This window comes from Eptatretus burgeri, chromosome 13 (genome assembly GCF_056783735.1).
Source record: "Eptatretus burgeri isolate ZD-2024b chromosome 13, Ebu_testis_v1, whole genome shotgun sequence".
NCBI classification, from domain to species: Eukaryota; Metazoa; Chordata; class Myxini; order Myxiniformes; family Myxinidae; genus Eptatretus; species Eptatretus burgeri.
In genome coordinates, this window is record NC_140973.1 from 79,993,418 (window position 1) to 80,009,696 (window position 16,279).

The 16,279-nt window shown below is 40.7% G+C and overlaps 1 protein-coding gene across 7 annotated transcripts in view; it reads right to left on the reverse strand.

Moving 5' to 3' along the window:
• Positions 1-1,079: 1,079 nt before the first annotated feature.
• LOC147014893 (tensin-3-like) overlaps positions 1,080-16,279 on the reverse strand; it is a 331,057-nt gene continuing 315,857 nt past the window's right edge. For all 7 annotated transcript variants that reach the window (XM_085853316.1, XM_085853315.1, XM_085853314.1 and 4 more), the window contains 8 exons: positions 11,018-11,149; positions 10,708-10,800; positions 4,926-5,003; positions 4,190-4,267; positions 3,727-3,895; positions 3,300-3,368; positions 3,067-3,096; positions 1,080-2,931 (listed from right to left, as the gene is read on the reverse strand). In XM_085853316.1, the coding sequence (XP_085709442.1) occupies positions 2,790-2,931; positions 3,067-3,096; positions 3,300-3,368; positions 3,727-3,895; positions 4,190-4,267; positions 4,926-5,003; positions 10,708-10,800; positions 11,018-11,149 (791 nt within the window). In that variant the 3' untranslated portion in view covers positions 1,080-2,789. The remainder of the gene's footprint in view (positions 2,932-3,066; positions 3,097-3,299; positions 3,369-3,726; positions 3,896-4,189; positions 4,268-4,925; positions 5,004-10,707; positions 10,801-11,017; positions 11,150-16,279) is intronic.

Below are 16,279 nucleotides of genomic sequence, written 5' to 3' on the forward strand. Positions count from 1 at the left end.
GGAAATGTCAAATATCTCACTTGATGAAAACGAAATGAGTTAAATATAAATAAGTAAATAAAATAAAAAATAGCTTAAGTTTATCTTTGCGTCTGCAACTGCTCTTCAGAAAATACAACCAGTATAGTGTCCTAGATCAGGCCTTCACAAAGACAATCCTGCTGCACAAATCTGCAATTTTATCCTTTATTACATTTGCAACACTAAGTTTTGTCCTTTTTAGTTGCAAAACATGTAAATCCATAATGCGTCGGTTTCCAAAATGTGTTCCTGCATCATTACAAAAAAGGCCAAACCTTGTTCTGCTCTTTCATTACTCTGATTGCAATTTACTGAGATTATTACAACTCACTATTTATTGGTCTTCCTAAGTCTTCAATTCACTTTTTACAACTAGTGCAGAAATTGACTGCAAGATTAGTCATGATCACACAAATAATACAACGATTTGGTCATAAGGAGTGGGGAGCAGACAATGGCACACGTGCGCACACACACAGAAATGGAGTGGACAGTGGTTTATTATAATCACAATATCCATTAACTTTGTTTCACAAACAAATAAATGATCAATCATGTTCAACAAGTCTTCTCCAGAATCCTCAGACGTGGTCTCACAACAAGCTTGGGCATTGTTATCGAAATATAACCATTTGCTTCTGCTATTGGGAAAGATACAAGTGCGGTCTAGTGTGGAGATAGACAAAGAACAGACTCATTGGACACAATTGCCTTTTTCTTTCTCACTTTCTTTGTTCAACCTTCAATAGAGCTCGACAAACAAGCTGTGTATACTGAAGGACATCTGCTGACCTCTTAGAGCAACTACACCAGTGGGCTGCATTGGCATGTGAATATCATTGAGTAGAGTCAATTTACATAACAAACCACCAATGACCTGGAATTGCATTACGATGACATAAATCAGGTTGGCCCCAGAGGTTTTTGATACACTGACGTGTACTTGGTGCAACCTTATAGTAACCTCTTGTATATTAATGATTACGAAAAGTAATCAACATACGCCCATTGTCGATACAAATGAGTCAGACACCAATGGAAAATAAACGACATGAACATCATTTACCAGCAGCTTTTATTGGGCACATCAAAAACAAATCATAAGGTCATCCTGTATGTGAAACACCCCAAAATGCTCACTCACCCTTTGTTTATAATCCAGGAAACAACTTTGATTAACCATAGAAAAGAAAACAAAAGCAATAAACAAAGCAACCTTTATCCTTTCAAAGTAACTGATGATGTGACAATGGCTAAAAGCAGTTATTAAGGCTTTCTAAATAAAAGCGAAATGCAAAATTACCGTTCTCAATTGGCAAAAGTTAAATCTCAACTGTTAAAAAATTGCTCGACATCGAAATAATCTGAGCTTATAAACTAATATCTGATAATATGATGAATAAAAATAATAGCAAAATAACCCTTTCTTTAACTATACAAGGTCTATACAAACACAAGAGTTATATATTGCAAAGAAGCAAAAAAGAAATAAAAAAAATAAATACTCTATAATCTTTTGATGTTCGCTTGTCTTGTTTACAATATATCTGAACAACGGACTATGACGCATCCGATACTGAAAATGGATGGTTAAGAAAGTTAATGAAGCAAGAAAGTAACTTTTATAAAGGCAGAGGTAAATATCGATTGTGGTACTTTGAGCGCTTTAACTGTACGAACAATTACTCTAGAGTACTGCAGTTTAAATGTGTCTGAGTATTACAACAGTCTCAATTGAACGGACTGAACAGTTTCAGGGTGGCTCGATACACTTGTAACCGTTTAAAAACTCGTTGCAGTACTGATCAAACTGTTTAAACATTCAGCTGAAACCCAATGGCTCTTTCAGATTCCTCTCTCCACAATAGTTCAAAACACTGAAAAGATTATGCAACTGTCATGGAAGCAATTAAAAAGGTGTATCAAAGTTTCTGTGGACCATCAAAATTGTGGCAAAAACAATTAAAAGACCTTTTCGTTAGAAGTGTAAAACATTAACCGCATCCGCAACCCTCGTTCCCAATATTGCTAATGTAGGCACAATTCATTTCATGGAAAAGTCAGGAAGTAAAATCATGTTTGCACATGATGTTAGCATTCACAGCACAATGATAACCTAACGAAAGTGTCCAAAACTCGTTCACTCTGCCTTCGTGATGTGCTCAGGTTTACGATGTGTGTGCACACATAAAATGCATGAGCATGCCTTCGAGTGTGTTTACATAGCAGCAGGAAAAAGCATGGAAATAAAAATGTATTTTCTCACCGTTGATCGCAAGGATTACTCCTTCCTCAAGCCAAGTACTTAGCAAAGACATAATTGAATAACAATTCATGTTTCCTTTGGATATTGCTCTGTGCAGTCTTTGTATAATCCGACAATTGTAAAAGGCAGCAAATATGACATGTTTCTTACAAGCAGGACTTAACTTTCTTTAACTCGTACAAAATATAAAAACTCTAATGCCATACCTGTGAAAAATGATGCTGAAAATTAATCGCAAGACTCAATGCGCATTCCTGGATCCACGACCTCTCAAGGCAGAATGTGTGTGCTCACCGGAGGTGTCGTGAGCGCATGATGCCGAACGAAGCGCTAGTCGGGAAGGCTTGTGATATTCAAGCAGGGATGACGAAAGGAGCGGGCAGTCATTTAAGGAGACGGAAACTCGGGGGTGAAAGGTTACGGCATTGTTGGTGAAATAACACTAAAGTTACATCTTTTATTCGACACTATCCCCACGGCGGAAGGTCGGTCGATGGTTTCCTTAGCAGCGCTGAGAGCCGATGAGGACTTTGGAGACAAAGTTCACAATGGCAATTGCCGGCTGCTCAGGGTCCAGCTCAGCAAACAGGTGGCACATGTTTTCCGATGAACTTCCTTGTTTCTTGGCAACCAATCCAAACACTCTGTGCACAGAGATAGGAGAATTTACTCTCATGTGAAGGAGAATTTACTCACAGAGACAACGTCACAACTGCCACAGTAAATGTGTTCAAAACGAGGATTAAACCTTTTTTAAAAAACATGGCCAGACATCTTACTTGGGATGGGAACCATCGTTTTTCTTCCATCTACAACAAACAACAACAAAATGAAAATGTCAATTCAGAATTCAATCAAAACTTCTATTGACATTTTCTTTGGAATGCGATGCTCTTACAAAACCCTTTGACAATTTCTCCACAGATCAGATAAAAATCTGATGAAAATTTCATCACATAATCGCATGAGGAACTTTTGCAATGACAAAGATGTGAAAAAAGTTGAAACCAACCTTCGGCCTTCTGGGTCCAAAGCACAGAATGTAACAGTATTCACAGGATAATAACGTCGAAAGAAAAGTCTGTAAGAAACGGTTTTGTATTCTCATTCAACGTTGGGAGTTTAAAAATAATGATAAATTGCTCAGCATTCCTGAAAAATAACGGCTTCATTCGTACCGTGCTCTCGGCTTATTAACTTTACTTGAGGGTTATTTTTGTTACCGTTTAAACTTAGGGTGACCCCAAAGCACCTTCGTACAAACAGAAACACAAAAATAACTGACATTTTAAAGCATTTCTCAAAAGCAAGAAATATGAAACTTAAAAATAAGGATGCTGGTGGGCTGGTTTGACTGAAAAGGAAAAACAACTGCATGAAAGGCGAAGTAATGTAGGACATGTAAACACAGTGATGACAGCCGTACAAGGTATTGTCACCTGCGCTGGTTGTCTGTGAGGGTGACACCTTGAGTGGAAACCTTAAAGTGGACAATGGTAGCGTATGGCAAAGGCTCCATGGCAAGGGTCTGGTTCAAGGCTTTTCGGATGGCCTGAGGACCAGTAAGGGACTCCATCTCAACCGAGTTTATGTAGAGAACGTTGCATGCTGAGGGCAAAAGAACAACATCAAATAACTGACCAAATAAAGCACTGGAGTATCAGGAGGAAGCCAAATAGAGAAAGATGGAGTCACCAGGAGGAACCTGGATAGGATTCAGATTTCAGTTGCTACTCCTTTACCCTCAAACCCAATCGAAGCACAGCCAAGTGAACCTGACAAAAGCAATTTGCAAGATTTGCAAAATCCGCCAGATCTGTGTTTGCGGAAACATCAAGCAAGGCACAGATCTCACGTGGAAGTCTCCATTGCATGCAGAGTGGTGTGTGAGAGGGGACATACCTGCGCCTTGCTTCAACAACTGTGAGGCCGAGTTTGCTGTACTTGGGACTGCACTGTTGCTTACCAGATCTGCAGGGTCTGAGAATAGTCGAAAGGGGCAGAAACAGCATCACCAAAGCCCGCTCACTGCAGTGAACTTTATGAATGATTGTTTTCACAAAATACTTTCATTTCAAGACCAGCAAGGACCAAACGATCATGTTCACCATGTTTGGTGCACCAAATACATGTTATACTTGCACCTCGTCCAGTTACGTCATAATTTGCGACATTCTAACCCAGCTTTACAGGTTTAATGATGCTCGTGACAGCAGCATCGCATGCCCGAGTGCGTGATGTCCTCACGGGTAAGTGCATCATGGCTACACGGATTTTGGTGACATGAATCATTGGTGAAAGTTACTTTAAAAGAAAAAAAAAAGAAAAGGAACTCTTTGCAGATCATCGATTACATTGGCCCTTGGGGTAATACGCATAATGAGTGAGTCCAGTAATTAATTCCCGATTGCTTCTTGGATTACTTTACTTTCATTTGGATTTGGGTTTTCGATTTCATCCTTGGGTCACATCACTCAACTGAAGAATCAATTTGTCAAATCACACATTTAGGCTCTCCTGTCGTGGAAAAAACAAATCATGAAGCTGCAAGTTTCACTTTAATCGAACCAGCCGACCGAGAATGAGATGTGCGGTACAAGCAGTTCTGAGGATTAATGTGTGGTTGCCGGTCTCGTACCTCGATCAGGGATGATGAGCTTGCAGGGCAGGGCAAGTGGAGTTATGGAGTGCTGATAAACCAATGCGGTTAAACTCCCTAAGAAACACAAACCCATCACAATCACAAAACTCCACTCCATAGCCAATTTTTTTTTTTTGTATACATTGTTGAGGCTCGTGGAAGAACCTTGACTATGGAAACAATTCCACTGAACTAGCACTTGACAATGTATACTCGTACAATGAACAGATCAGGACAATAGGAGAGAGAGAGAGAAAGAGAAAGAGAAAGAGAAAGAGAAAGAGAAAGAGAAAGAGAAAGAGAAAGAGAAAGAGAAAGAGAAAGAGAAAGAGAAAGAGAAAGAGAAAGAGAAAGAGAAAGAGAAAGAGAAAGAGAAAGAGAAAGAGAAAGAGAAAGAGAAAGAGAAAGAGAAAGAGAAAGAGAAAGAGAAAGAGAAAGAGAAAGAGAAAGAGAAAGAGAAAGAGAAAGAGAAAGAGAAAGAGAAAGAGAAAGAGAAAGAGAAAGAGAAAGAGAAAGAGAAAGAGAAAGAGAAAGAGAAAGAGAAAGAGAAAGAGAAAGAGAAAGAGAAAGAGAAAGAGAAAGAGAAAGAGAAAGAGAAAGAGAAAGAGAAAGAGAAAGAGAAAGAGAAAGAGAAAGAGAAAGAGAAAGAGAAAGAGAAAGAGAAAGAGAAAGAGAAAGAGAAAGAGAAAGAGAAAGAGAAAGAGAAAGAGAAAGAGAAAGAGAAAGAGAAAGAGAAAGAGAAAGAGAAAGAGAAAGAGAAAGAGAAAGAGAAAGAGAAAGAGAAAGAGAAAGAGAAAGAGAAAGAGAAAGAGAAAGAGAAAGAGAAAGAGAAAGAGAAAGAGAAAGAGAAAGAGAAAGAGAAAGAGAAAGAGAAAGAGAAAGAGAAAGAGAAAGAGAAAGAGAAAGAGAAAGAGAAAGAGAAAGAGAAAGAGAAAGAGAAAGAGAGAGAGAAGAGAGAAAGAGAGAAAGAGAAAGAGAAAGAGAAAGAGAAAGAGAAAGAGAAAGAGAAAGAGAAAGAGAAAGAGAAAGAGAAAGAGAAAGAGAAAGAGAAAGAGAAAGAGAAAGAGAAAGAGAAAGAGAAAGAGAAAGAGAAAGAGAAAGAGAAAGAGAAAGAGAAAGAGAAAGAGAAAGAGAAAGAGAAAGAGAAAGAGAAAGAGAAAGAGAAAGAGAAAGAGAAAGAGAAAGAGAAAGAGAAAGAGAAAGAGAAAGAGAAAGAGAAAGAGAAAGAGAAAGAGAAAGAGAGAGAGAGAGAGAGAAAGAGAGAGAGAGAGAGAGAGAGAGAGAGAGAGAGAGAGAGAGAGAGAGAGAGAGAGAGAGAGAGAGAGAGAACAGAAAAGAAAAAAACAAGAAGGGCAATCTTCGACGCCACGACGTGGCCAGTTATGTCATCGCCGACATTATTACATCATTATACATACTTGTACTAAGTTTGATTTAAATCCCTGAACCCAGATTCAAAATATTAAATAATTCTAGCTGCCAGACCATGTGTCCAATCAGGTAGAAATTTCAAACATATATTCCACATCACTACTTGATCATAACTGAACTTTCATGTCGATTGATGAAGCAGTTTAAAAGAAATAATTTTATAAAGATTTTAGTTCAATCCAATATGGCTGCCAGACCATGTGACCTATTAATGATTCGGAACACCCTTGTATCCCCAAGGCTTGCAGAACATGTGGGTGAAGTTTCCCCTTGATCTGTCCAGCTCTTCTAGAAATAATGATTTTTCAAGGTTTTTGGGTAAATCCAATATGGCTGCCAAACCATTTGACCAACAACATCATAGGTGGAGAAATTTTTGTTTCCCAGGGATAGGTGATCATGCCTGTAAAGTTTCCCCTCAATCTGTTGAGCTGTTGCAGAGAAGATTTTTGAAAGTTTTTATGTTTTAAAAAAAAATCTATGTGGCTGCTGAAACCACATGACCGATGACGTCACCCATTCCCCTCCCCCCCCCCCGACCCCTCTTACAATTTAGCCCGAGATGACCCTCAAAACTTTTCATACTCATCAGATAAAGCATTCCACATATGCAATTATGACATCATCAGCAAATAATCACACTCATTCCCCATGATGAGTCCTTGACATGTACCAAGTTTCAATTTTTTCCATGGAGCAGTTTCGGATATACAGATATTCAAAGTTTTTCCTTTCTCCAACATGACTGCCACACCACGTGACCCATGATGTCATAATTAGCGTTAAAACCTTCTACATGAGTAGCCGCACCTATGGTGAAAATTTCATGTCAATCGGATAAGCGGTTACAGAGAAAAAAAAGTCAAAATTAGCATGGACGTACGTACTGCACATACGCGCAGACAACCCAAAAACATCATGCCACCGGCTATTTCATAAGTGGAGGCAGAAAAAATTGAAAACGGTTTGCATTGAAAAGTATTTCAGAGACGTACAAACACAATGTAACAGGTTTAAATACTTACACCAATCTGTGTGTTTGGTCTACGAGTCACAATGTGTCTATTTATTTAATTATAACAAAAATAGCACACATTTCTGCTCATTTACATTATTTTATTATAACTGAAAATGGTAGAATAGCCATGTTGGTAGATTTCTTGCCTCTGGTTTGTTTTGTACCCCTGTTGGAGTTGAATAAAATGTAAAACTGCTGTTTGTAACTGAACTTGACTCTGCTCTCCCCCTCCCCCTCAAAAAAGATCACTCCCAGCATTCCACATAACACAAAACATTCATCATCCCACATAACACTGGTCAACAACAAATTTGTTGTCTGCATTTTTTAAGCTGATTTAGGACGAATCTGATGCGCTGAATCCAAAACTCACATTAGTTTTGTTCAATCAGGTCAAGTTTTTGAGATATGGCCACATGTCGTTTTTTACATTTTTGTTCACATGTACGCATGTGTGGAGCATTTTAGAAGAAGTTGGTGGGGGTAAAATGTCATGTCAAATAATTGTTTTGATTGGAAATAATTATTTTAATGACAAGAAGTATTCAGGTACGATAGTTCTGGGTGATTATGTCGAAAAGGGATCAGTTTGAAGTCATAAAACCTCAAAATCTTCCAAAAATTGGTGAGGCAAAGCATAAAGTTCGTGGATCAAAACTAAAGTTAATGGGGCAGATTTTGTAATAATGTGATACAAAAAAGTTGTATTTCTTGAAATAACGAACTCTGAAGAATGTACAATACCTACATGCACCAATTTATGACATGCGCTTCTGCTCAAGCTTGGAGTGCCACAGTACGAACCCAAAGATTGGAGACTGTTCATTGACAGCAGCAAGCGATCACTGAAATGTGTTCTGCTACACAACGGCAACCAGTTTGCCTCTGTACCCATCGCTCACTCGACTACACTGAAGGAGAAGTATGAAGTGGTGAAGTACGTGCTGGAGAAAATTGGTTATGATCAGCATAAGTGGTTTATTTGTGTTGACCTGAAGATGGTGAACGTTTTGTTGGGACAACAGTCTGGCTTCACCAAGTACCCATGTTTTCTGTGCATGTGGGATAGTAGGGACCGTGCTCAGCATTACACGAAGAAGGACTGGCCTGTGCGGGAGGAATTGGTGCCATGCAAAGAAAGGAACGTCATCAACGACCCTCTGGTGGACAGAGACAGAATACTCTTCCCACCGCTGCATATCAAGCTCGGCTTAATCAAGCAGTTCACCAAGGCTCTGGACAAAGATGGTGACTGCTTCACTTACTTGTGCCAGGCTTTTCCAGGATTGACCATGGAGAAGTTGAAAGCTGGCATCTTTGATGGTTCTCAGATCCGTCAGCTCATCAGAGATCCAGAGTTCAAAAACTCAATGAACGAAGTGGAACTGGAAGCGTGGAAGACATTTGTTTTGGTAGTGAAGAACTTTCTTGGCAACAATAAGGCCAGAAACTACGCAGAACTTGTCAACAACATGCTGACTGCTTTCAGAAACCTGGGCTGCAACATGAGCATCAAGATGCACTACCTATTTTCACATATGAACCGGTTTCCTGAGAACCTGGGTTCAATGAGTGACGAGCAGGGGAGAGATTCCATCAGGACATGAAGGAGATGGAGACCAGGTATCAGGGTCGCTGGGACGCAGTCATGATGGCTGACTACTGTTGGAATCTGAAGAGAGACCTCCCTGCCGCTGAACATTCCAGGAGTTCGAAGAAATGGAAGTTCAAGCCCTGAAGTTTGAACAGTGGTGACGCAACATGCAATTTACTTGTACTTACCTTTATCAATGCCCACCATTCAGATGACAGTAATCGATGTTTCTATCATGTAATCAATAAATGTTGTTGGCAAAACATTTTTTTTTCTTAAAAACATGTTTAGGATGATATGTGTTGACAAAAATCAGCTGATAATGCCACAAAAATGTAATTGATTTTGTCACAAGATCTGATTTTTTCAAATCAACTTAGCACAAAAACCTGACCTGATGGAGAGAAACGGATGCCATTTCCTGATTCAGCAGTGCCAGAATACCCTAATTCACTTGTAGAAATCTAGACAACATTCAGAAAGTAAAAAAATTGTTGACCAGTGTAATCAGTGGTCATTAGTCCATGTGGTCAAGCACACAGAGGAGTTCGCACGCACGGAATATATTGGCAAGGAACAACCTAAGGTATAGCTCCCCCTTCTGATCTCTGGTTCGTGCTATAGTTCACCAAACCACTTCATCATTTGAAGAGGGTGAAAAGGTCCAACTAAAGGTCTCGCACTGCGGTAAGCTAACAGACTAAATAACCTCCATACACGACCTCTCCAATACCCTAGACACCAACTCTTTATGCACATTGTGTTTTGCAGTACCCCATCCCACTGACAGGGAGATGGCAGCTGCAACACTCTCTGCCAATCTGAAATGAATTAGAGTCTGGTCTGATAAATGGAAGCTGTCCTCAAAACCTGGAAAAATCTCAGTCTTACCCCATCACTCCTGAAGGCTGGCTCATCAAGCAATTCCACCGATTTCCATGCATGATCAGCTACTGGAAGAGGTTCAGTCTCTGGAACTTATCGGCCTCACCATCAGGTATGACCTCTCCAGAGCCAACCATGTCGCAAATCTGGTGTCAAAAGCCAGCTGCAGAATGGACATCCTCTGTTCTGTCATTCCTTTGAAAATGAGAACGACTCACAGACTACAAGGCCATTTCCGCAGCTCAATGCAGTACTGCTCTCTCAGAGCTGGCGCCCCAGTGCCACATCGCACGCACGCGCACGCACGCACACAATCAATTCTGTGGAATCTAAAGTTTTCAAAATAGTTGGCATCTCCTGCAAAGAGGCTGAAGTATAAGGCCTGTTGTTCCCACATTGCAGACAGGTCGGTGGTCTGTCTTTTTTTCTCTCCTATCCTCCAGTCGAGCACCTTCTGCTTCCTCTACTCTCAGAGGAATTCATTCGTTCATGTATTCTCCCGACTGCAGAAATGCCTTCAATCACACTCTTCCCTGCAGAGCTTTAAGCAAGTGATGCACCACCTTCTCACATCATCCCTAATCCCTCCCTGTCATCTTTGCTACCCCATTAATAACCAACCACCCCCCACCCCCCAATCACTTACTTGTTTATTTTCCCTTTTTTTTTTTTAAATAAAAAAAATTGAATATCATGCACAACTATCATAATGCAGAAGCTTTGGAATCACTGCATCACATCATCTATCAACAACAAACCTGCTGATCACGATTACAGTTATGAGCACCACAAACACAACAAGCACCTACGTGACAACTGGCATCGGTGGATGCTGTGACCACCACACGTACCAAAGATGGGTTCATTGAGACAACCCTTGAGGCGAACACCCTTCGGAGAAGATTCAATGAGGAAATGTCGGACAAGCTCGTTGGACAAATCTCCTGAAATAGTCGTGCAGGGGAGAGTTAAACATTTAAACTATTAAATGATTACAAATAAAGAAAGAACTTGGTTCTAAACTGTATTTCCAAGTCCCAAATCTAACAGGTTTTTCGTGAAAGAAAGCTTATATAAAACCAAATATTTATTGCACATGAGAGAGAGAGAGAGTAATCGATATTACCGTGGATATTTACCATGCTTACACAGAATTCTCACCTTTCTTGTTTAATTGTACCACACTCGGTGGAGGTGCAGCGACCTTCATGGCAAGTCCGTAAGCCTCACGGAAGGAATAGCTGTTTCTGATGATGAATGATCCAGGATGGCGGTCTTTTAGGAGTGCGATTGCTAAGAGGGAAAGATGGCAACATTTTGACGACAATCTTTATTAAAATCAAAAACCCACTTGTCCCGATAAGCCCACATCGACATTCCCTGTGACATAGCCTCAGGCCCATCTCCAGCAGAAAATGTGCTCAACTCAACAAAATGGTGTTTAAGGGGAGAAAACCAAATGCCAACTGATGAGCATTTTCACGAAAAGGTCTCCAGGCCGATGAGAAAGACCTTGCACTGGTAAAACAACACATCAGGTGCAACACTTTCCATCTCATGGTTAAGGCACATAAGTGACAAATTGTTTGGTGGCTAATAAGCCCAATTGTTGTCTGGAACCAGTGATTCCAGACTGGACGGAGGATAGCTGGTGCCGCAGGCGATGAGAGTTTATCCTGATGTCTGGACTTGGGTTGTCCAGTCTGTACTAACCCCAACATCTGTACTTTGCATCCCTGGTCCACTCCCTTTCCAAGCGAGTTATTCGATTATGGATTACCTTGCGTGATCTTATGATAGTGGGCTTTGTTGTTCCCAGCTTTCAACATCGATACCGCATTGCTTTAGAATGGTTAAAAATAAAGTCCTTGTGTGTGTTTTTACCCCATTATCCTCAACGCAATGATTTGTCAGATAATATCAGACATCCTCATACATGGCCTGAACATCTCAGTTGTGCTTGGATGGGTCATAGCACCAATGTTTGACACATTGCTCACTCAAGGACTTCAGTAATTGGAATTCCATCTTCCAGCTTTTTTTTTTGTATGCAATGTTGAAGCTCATGGAGGAGCTAGAACACAGAATTAATCAGGATGTAACAGAACAAAAGTAACAGTAAAAAGAGAGCAGGGTGGAGGGGAACACACAAACAGGAGGGTTAATTGAGGGACAAAATAGAGGGAGACTTGGAGAAATAAGGGATGTGGGAAAGAATGAGGGCTCTGGGAGGACACAGGGGGTGAAAAACATGGATGTCTCCACAAATGTGAAAGAAGGAAAAGCTGTAAGCTTGGAAAGATGTGGGCTGGGGCAGAAAAGATCATGGTTGTGGATGGGGGATGATCTGAGATGGTGGTGAACAGCTGTCCTAAAGCCCAGGAGGGAAGAATGAGACTGAAAACACTGAGGAAGTTAATCCAGAGGTTGGGGGGGGGGAAGTGGAACAAATGACTGAAGGTGAGCAGTGATTCTGGATTTTGGGAATTTCACCCAAAGAGGATTACTGACAGAATGCATGTGTCCTGCAGAATGCTGAGGGGGACAGGGCACACAAAGGGAAAAGGGTTCAATACCAGGAATAAGGCGGTATAAGACAGAGAGACCACAGAGATGTCCGAGATGTAAAAGCGATGGGCCCAAATAATCAGCTTCATCATAAGAGATTCCAATGATTTTGAAGGCCTCAGTTTCCATGACCTCAAGCTAAGAAAGGTATCGGACAAGCGTGCCAGCCCAGAGAGGAAAGGAAAGGATGTCAGCTCAGAGAGGAGAACAGTGCTCCATGAAGCTGTGGACGAAGGTAGAGGACAAGAGTTCAGTTGTGCCAAGGAAAGACTTTGCATGATGGAGGATGCCCAGTTGACAACTAACTGGCTTTGGAGGCCAATTTAGAAATATGGTTTGCCCAAGAAAGATCGTGGCTGATAGTGAGGCCCAAGAGTTTGAGTGACTGAATTTATTAAAGAGTTCTTAAGACAGTGGATGTGAGGGTTTGTCAGACTGTCCTGTTGGAGAGACATAGTGAGATAGTGAGATTTCTCAGAAATCAGAAATCTATGAGAGTAGGACTGAAAGACATTCTAAGTGCTTGACCATTCTATTATATTGAGTAATTATATCAAGATCTGCAGAGAAGGAAGAGGCTGTTGCATTCTTATCTGAAGCATGAGTTATATCATGGCAGAGAGTGGAGTCATCAGGAAAGATGAACAGGATTTTCCAGAGAATCAGGGAGATCATTAATGAAGATTAGGAATAGCACTGGGCCCAGAACACTACCTTGGGACACTCCAGCTTTGACAGGGAGAGGAGATGAATGGAACCCGCTGAGAGTCATCTGTTGTCTACGAGGGTAGAGGAAGTCAGTCAGCCATGTGCGGAGTTGGACTTGGATGCCATAAGCCGATAGTTTTGAGAGCTTGAGAGCAATGTGGGATGCCAGAATGTATTGAATGCGCCAGATGTGACTAGAGAGATGGTCCTGTTCTCATATCTGATCCAATTCTACCAGTGCAAGTTCTCATATCCCAACATCCAATCTGCTCTTACCCAGAACCGGATGTGATTTTTTTTGTTCTTATTTTCAATATCCTTCTCACACAACTAATATGGAAATGATTCCGTTTGATAACACTCTCATAAACACAGTTACAGATTTTTATAGTACAAGCAGGTTGCCTGCTATTTAGAGTAAGAAGTAACCTAAAACGGAATTGGTGGCATAATGGTTAAAGCGTCGCTCCAAGTCTGGGAGGTTAGTGATTCAAACCCTGCCCCAGTCATACCAAAGATTAACCAGAGTTGGTGTCAAAGCCACCCAATGCTCGCCTGTTTATACATTTATCATTTTTAGGTCATCTCTATCATCTCAGTAGAGATGACCTAATAACCCCAGTCTCGAAGTCTGTACGTCCGTACGTACGTCCGTCCGTCCACAATCAAACCGAGTGGAGACAAATAACCAATAGTGGAATGGATAGAGGTCGATGAGACGTGCACAACGATATAACTTTCAAGGTCGTCCAAGGTCGAGGTCAACGTCACGAGGCTGTCAAAGTTGCGAAAATCGTCGATTTCAAATCGTATCTCCTCCCTCATTTATCAAGAGAGATCAAATGTTGTTAGTGATTCAGATACTATGGACTATTATCTAGAACAGCATGAGCCATTTTTTTGAAATTTGCTCTCGTTCCAATTTTATAGCCCTTCAAACTTCGCTCTGATTCCCCGTATGGGCCGTTCATAAAGTACGTACATACAAAAATAAAAGTATTAAAAAATTAAGAACCGGAACTCTCTGAGACAAATATTACATTTGAAGCTTTTGTCAGATTTAACTAAAACAATGGAATACAAGTTTATATGCACACTTACTTTCATTTATGACATTAACATTGTCTTGAATGTCAATTTGTACTTTTATTTTCATAAATGATGTGCTGTGATATTAAAAGAAAAAGGTAAATTACACCGCTAGGGACTGCATCGTCATGACTTACAAACATCGGTTCATAAGGAACTGCTGGCTTTGCAAGCGATTAGCGATATAAGGTGGGGGTGGGTGGGTGGTCACGAGCCTGCATACAGAGGGGGGTGGGTGGTTTTGAAACCCGGGAATAGAGCGTACGTACTTTATGTACTGTCCGTATTCCAGTCTGGCACAGAGTTACTTTCAACCTCTGGCAGAGACGACTCCCTCTTCGGGGTATTTTTCGTTTTTAAAAGACTCGTCTAATAATATGTTTTTTATAAAGCATTCCAGTGAAGTCTGATCAAAATTTTACAATACAAGTCTGAAGACGACGATGGTTCACGAGCGGTATTTGACGATGTAGATTGTTTCAGAAGTCAAGGATGAGACAATGTGATAATGTTTGACCAAGTTATAAAAATGATCAACATGATGTGGTACGAGTGACAGGTTATTAGCTGCAAAATGTCGAAAACCCGGTTTCGTTCAACAACTTTCAAAATATGAGCTTTGCACAACCATTAAAGGTCCCAAAACAATGTTGTGGACATTAAAATAAGGAAACAGGATACGTACTATAGCTTAATGGAGTTAGTTCGTCGAAGAAGGTCGAAAACCCGGTTCGATTCCCACAACTTTGAAAATTTGACATTTGTGAACTTTAAAGGTCAAAGGTCAAGGATTATGACCTTTGGTGCAAAACTTCCTCTGGAACATTCCAGGAACAATATAACGTCATATAGGCTATATGGTATTTTGCACTCCTCGGATTATCCATACTTTGATGAAATCAGCGTAAAAACAAACTTCAAGGGGGCGCCACGGGCAAGGTGTTCGAGATAGAGAAAAATGGTTTCAGAAACTTTAGGTGGGGAATGACCTCAAGATTATGCATAAAAAATATTGTCATCCTCACTCTCAAAGTTTGGGCGGTCGTATGATTTTTATGTCAAAATTCGAAATTTTCTAAGTTCATGACCTTGTGACCTTGACCTTCGGATGAAAATGAAAAATCGAGCTCCGTGGGGCAATGCAGGTGCCATTGGGCTAACCAAATACCAAAACTGCTGCCAGATTCGACAAACCCCTCGGAGAAGAAAAGTTTTTACGTCAAAATTCGCAATTTTCTAAGTTCGTGACCTTGTGGCCTTGACCTTGGGATGAAAATGAAAAAAAAAATCGAGCTCCGTGGGGCTATGCAGGTGCCATTGGGCTAACCAAATACTGAAAGCCCTGCCAGATTCGACAAAGCCCCAAGGAGAGGAGTGCAAATTGAAATTGGCTACCCCCTAAAAACACAATTCGCAATTTTCTAAGTTTGTGACCTTGTGACCTTGACCTTGGGATGAAAATGAAAAATCGAGCTCCATGGGGCTATGCAGGTGCCATTGGGCTAACCAAATACCGAAACCCCTGTCAGATTCGACAAAACCCCAAGGAGAAGATGCAAATTGAAATTGGCTACCCCCTAAAAACACAATTCGCAATTTTCTAAGTTCGTGACCTTGTGACCTTGACCTTGGGACGAAAATGAAAAATCGAGCTCCATGGGGCTATGCAGGTGCCATTGGGCTAACCAAATACCGAAACCCCTGTCAGATTCGACAAACCCCCGAGGAGAAGATGCAAATTGAAATTGGCTACCCCCTAAAAACACGTTTTTTGGGCGTGGCTCCGCCCATAGTGGGCGCACCATGCCCATTTTCAGGAAAACACAACTAGATCATGATATAAACCTCCCACCAAAATTTTATGAGGATCGGATCAAAACCCACGGAGCTATGCTCGGGACAGCCAGACAGACAGACAGACACACACACACACACAACAATAACGAATATAGAGGTCACTTATTTTTTTCGTGAAAATATTTTTTCGTGAACCAATATGTATTTGTATATTGTAATCAGTAAAAAATAGTGTGGTAGATAAAAACATTAGAAAGGAAA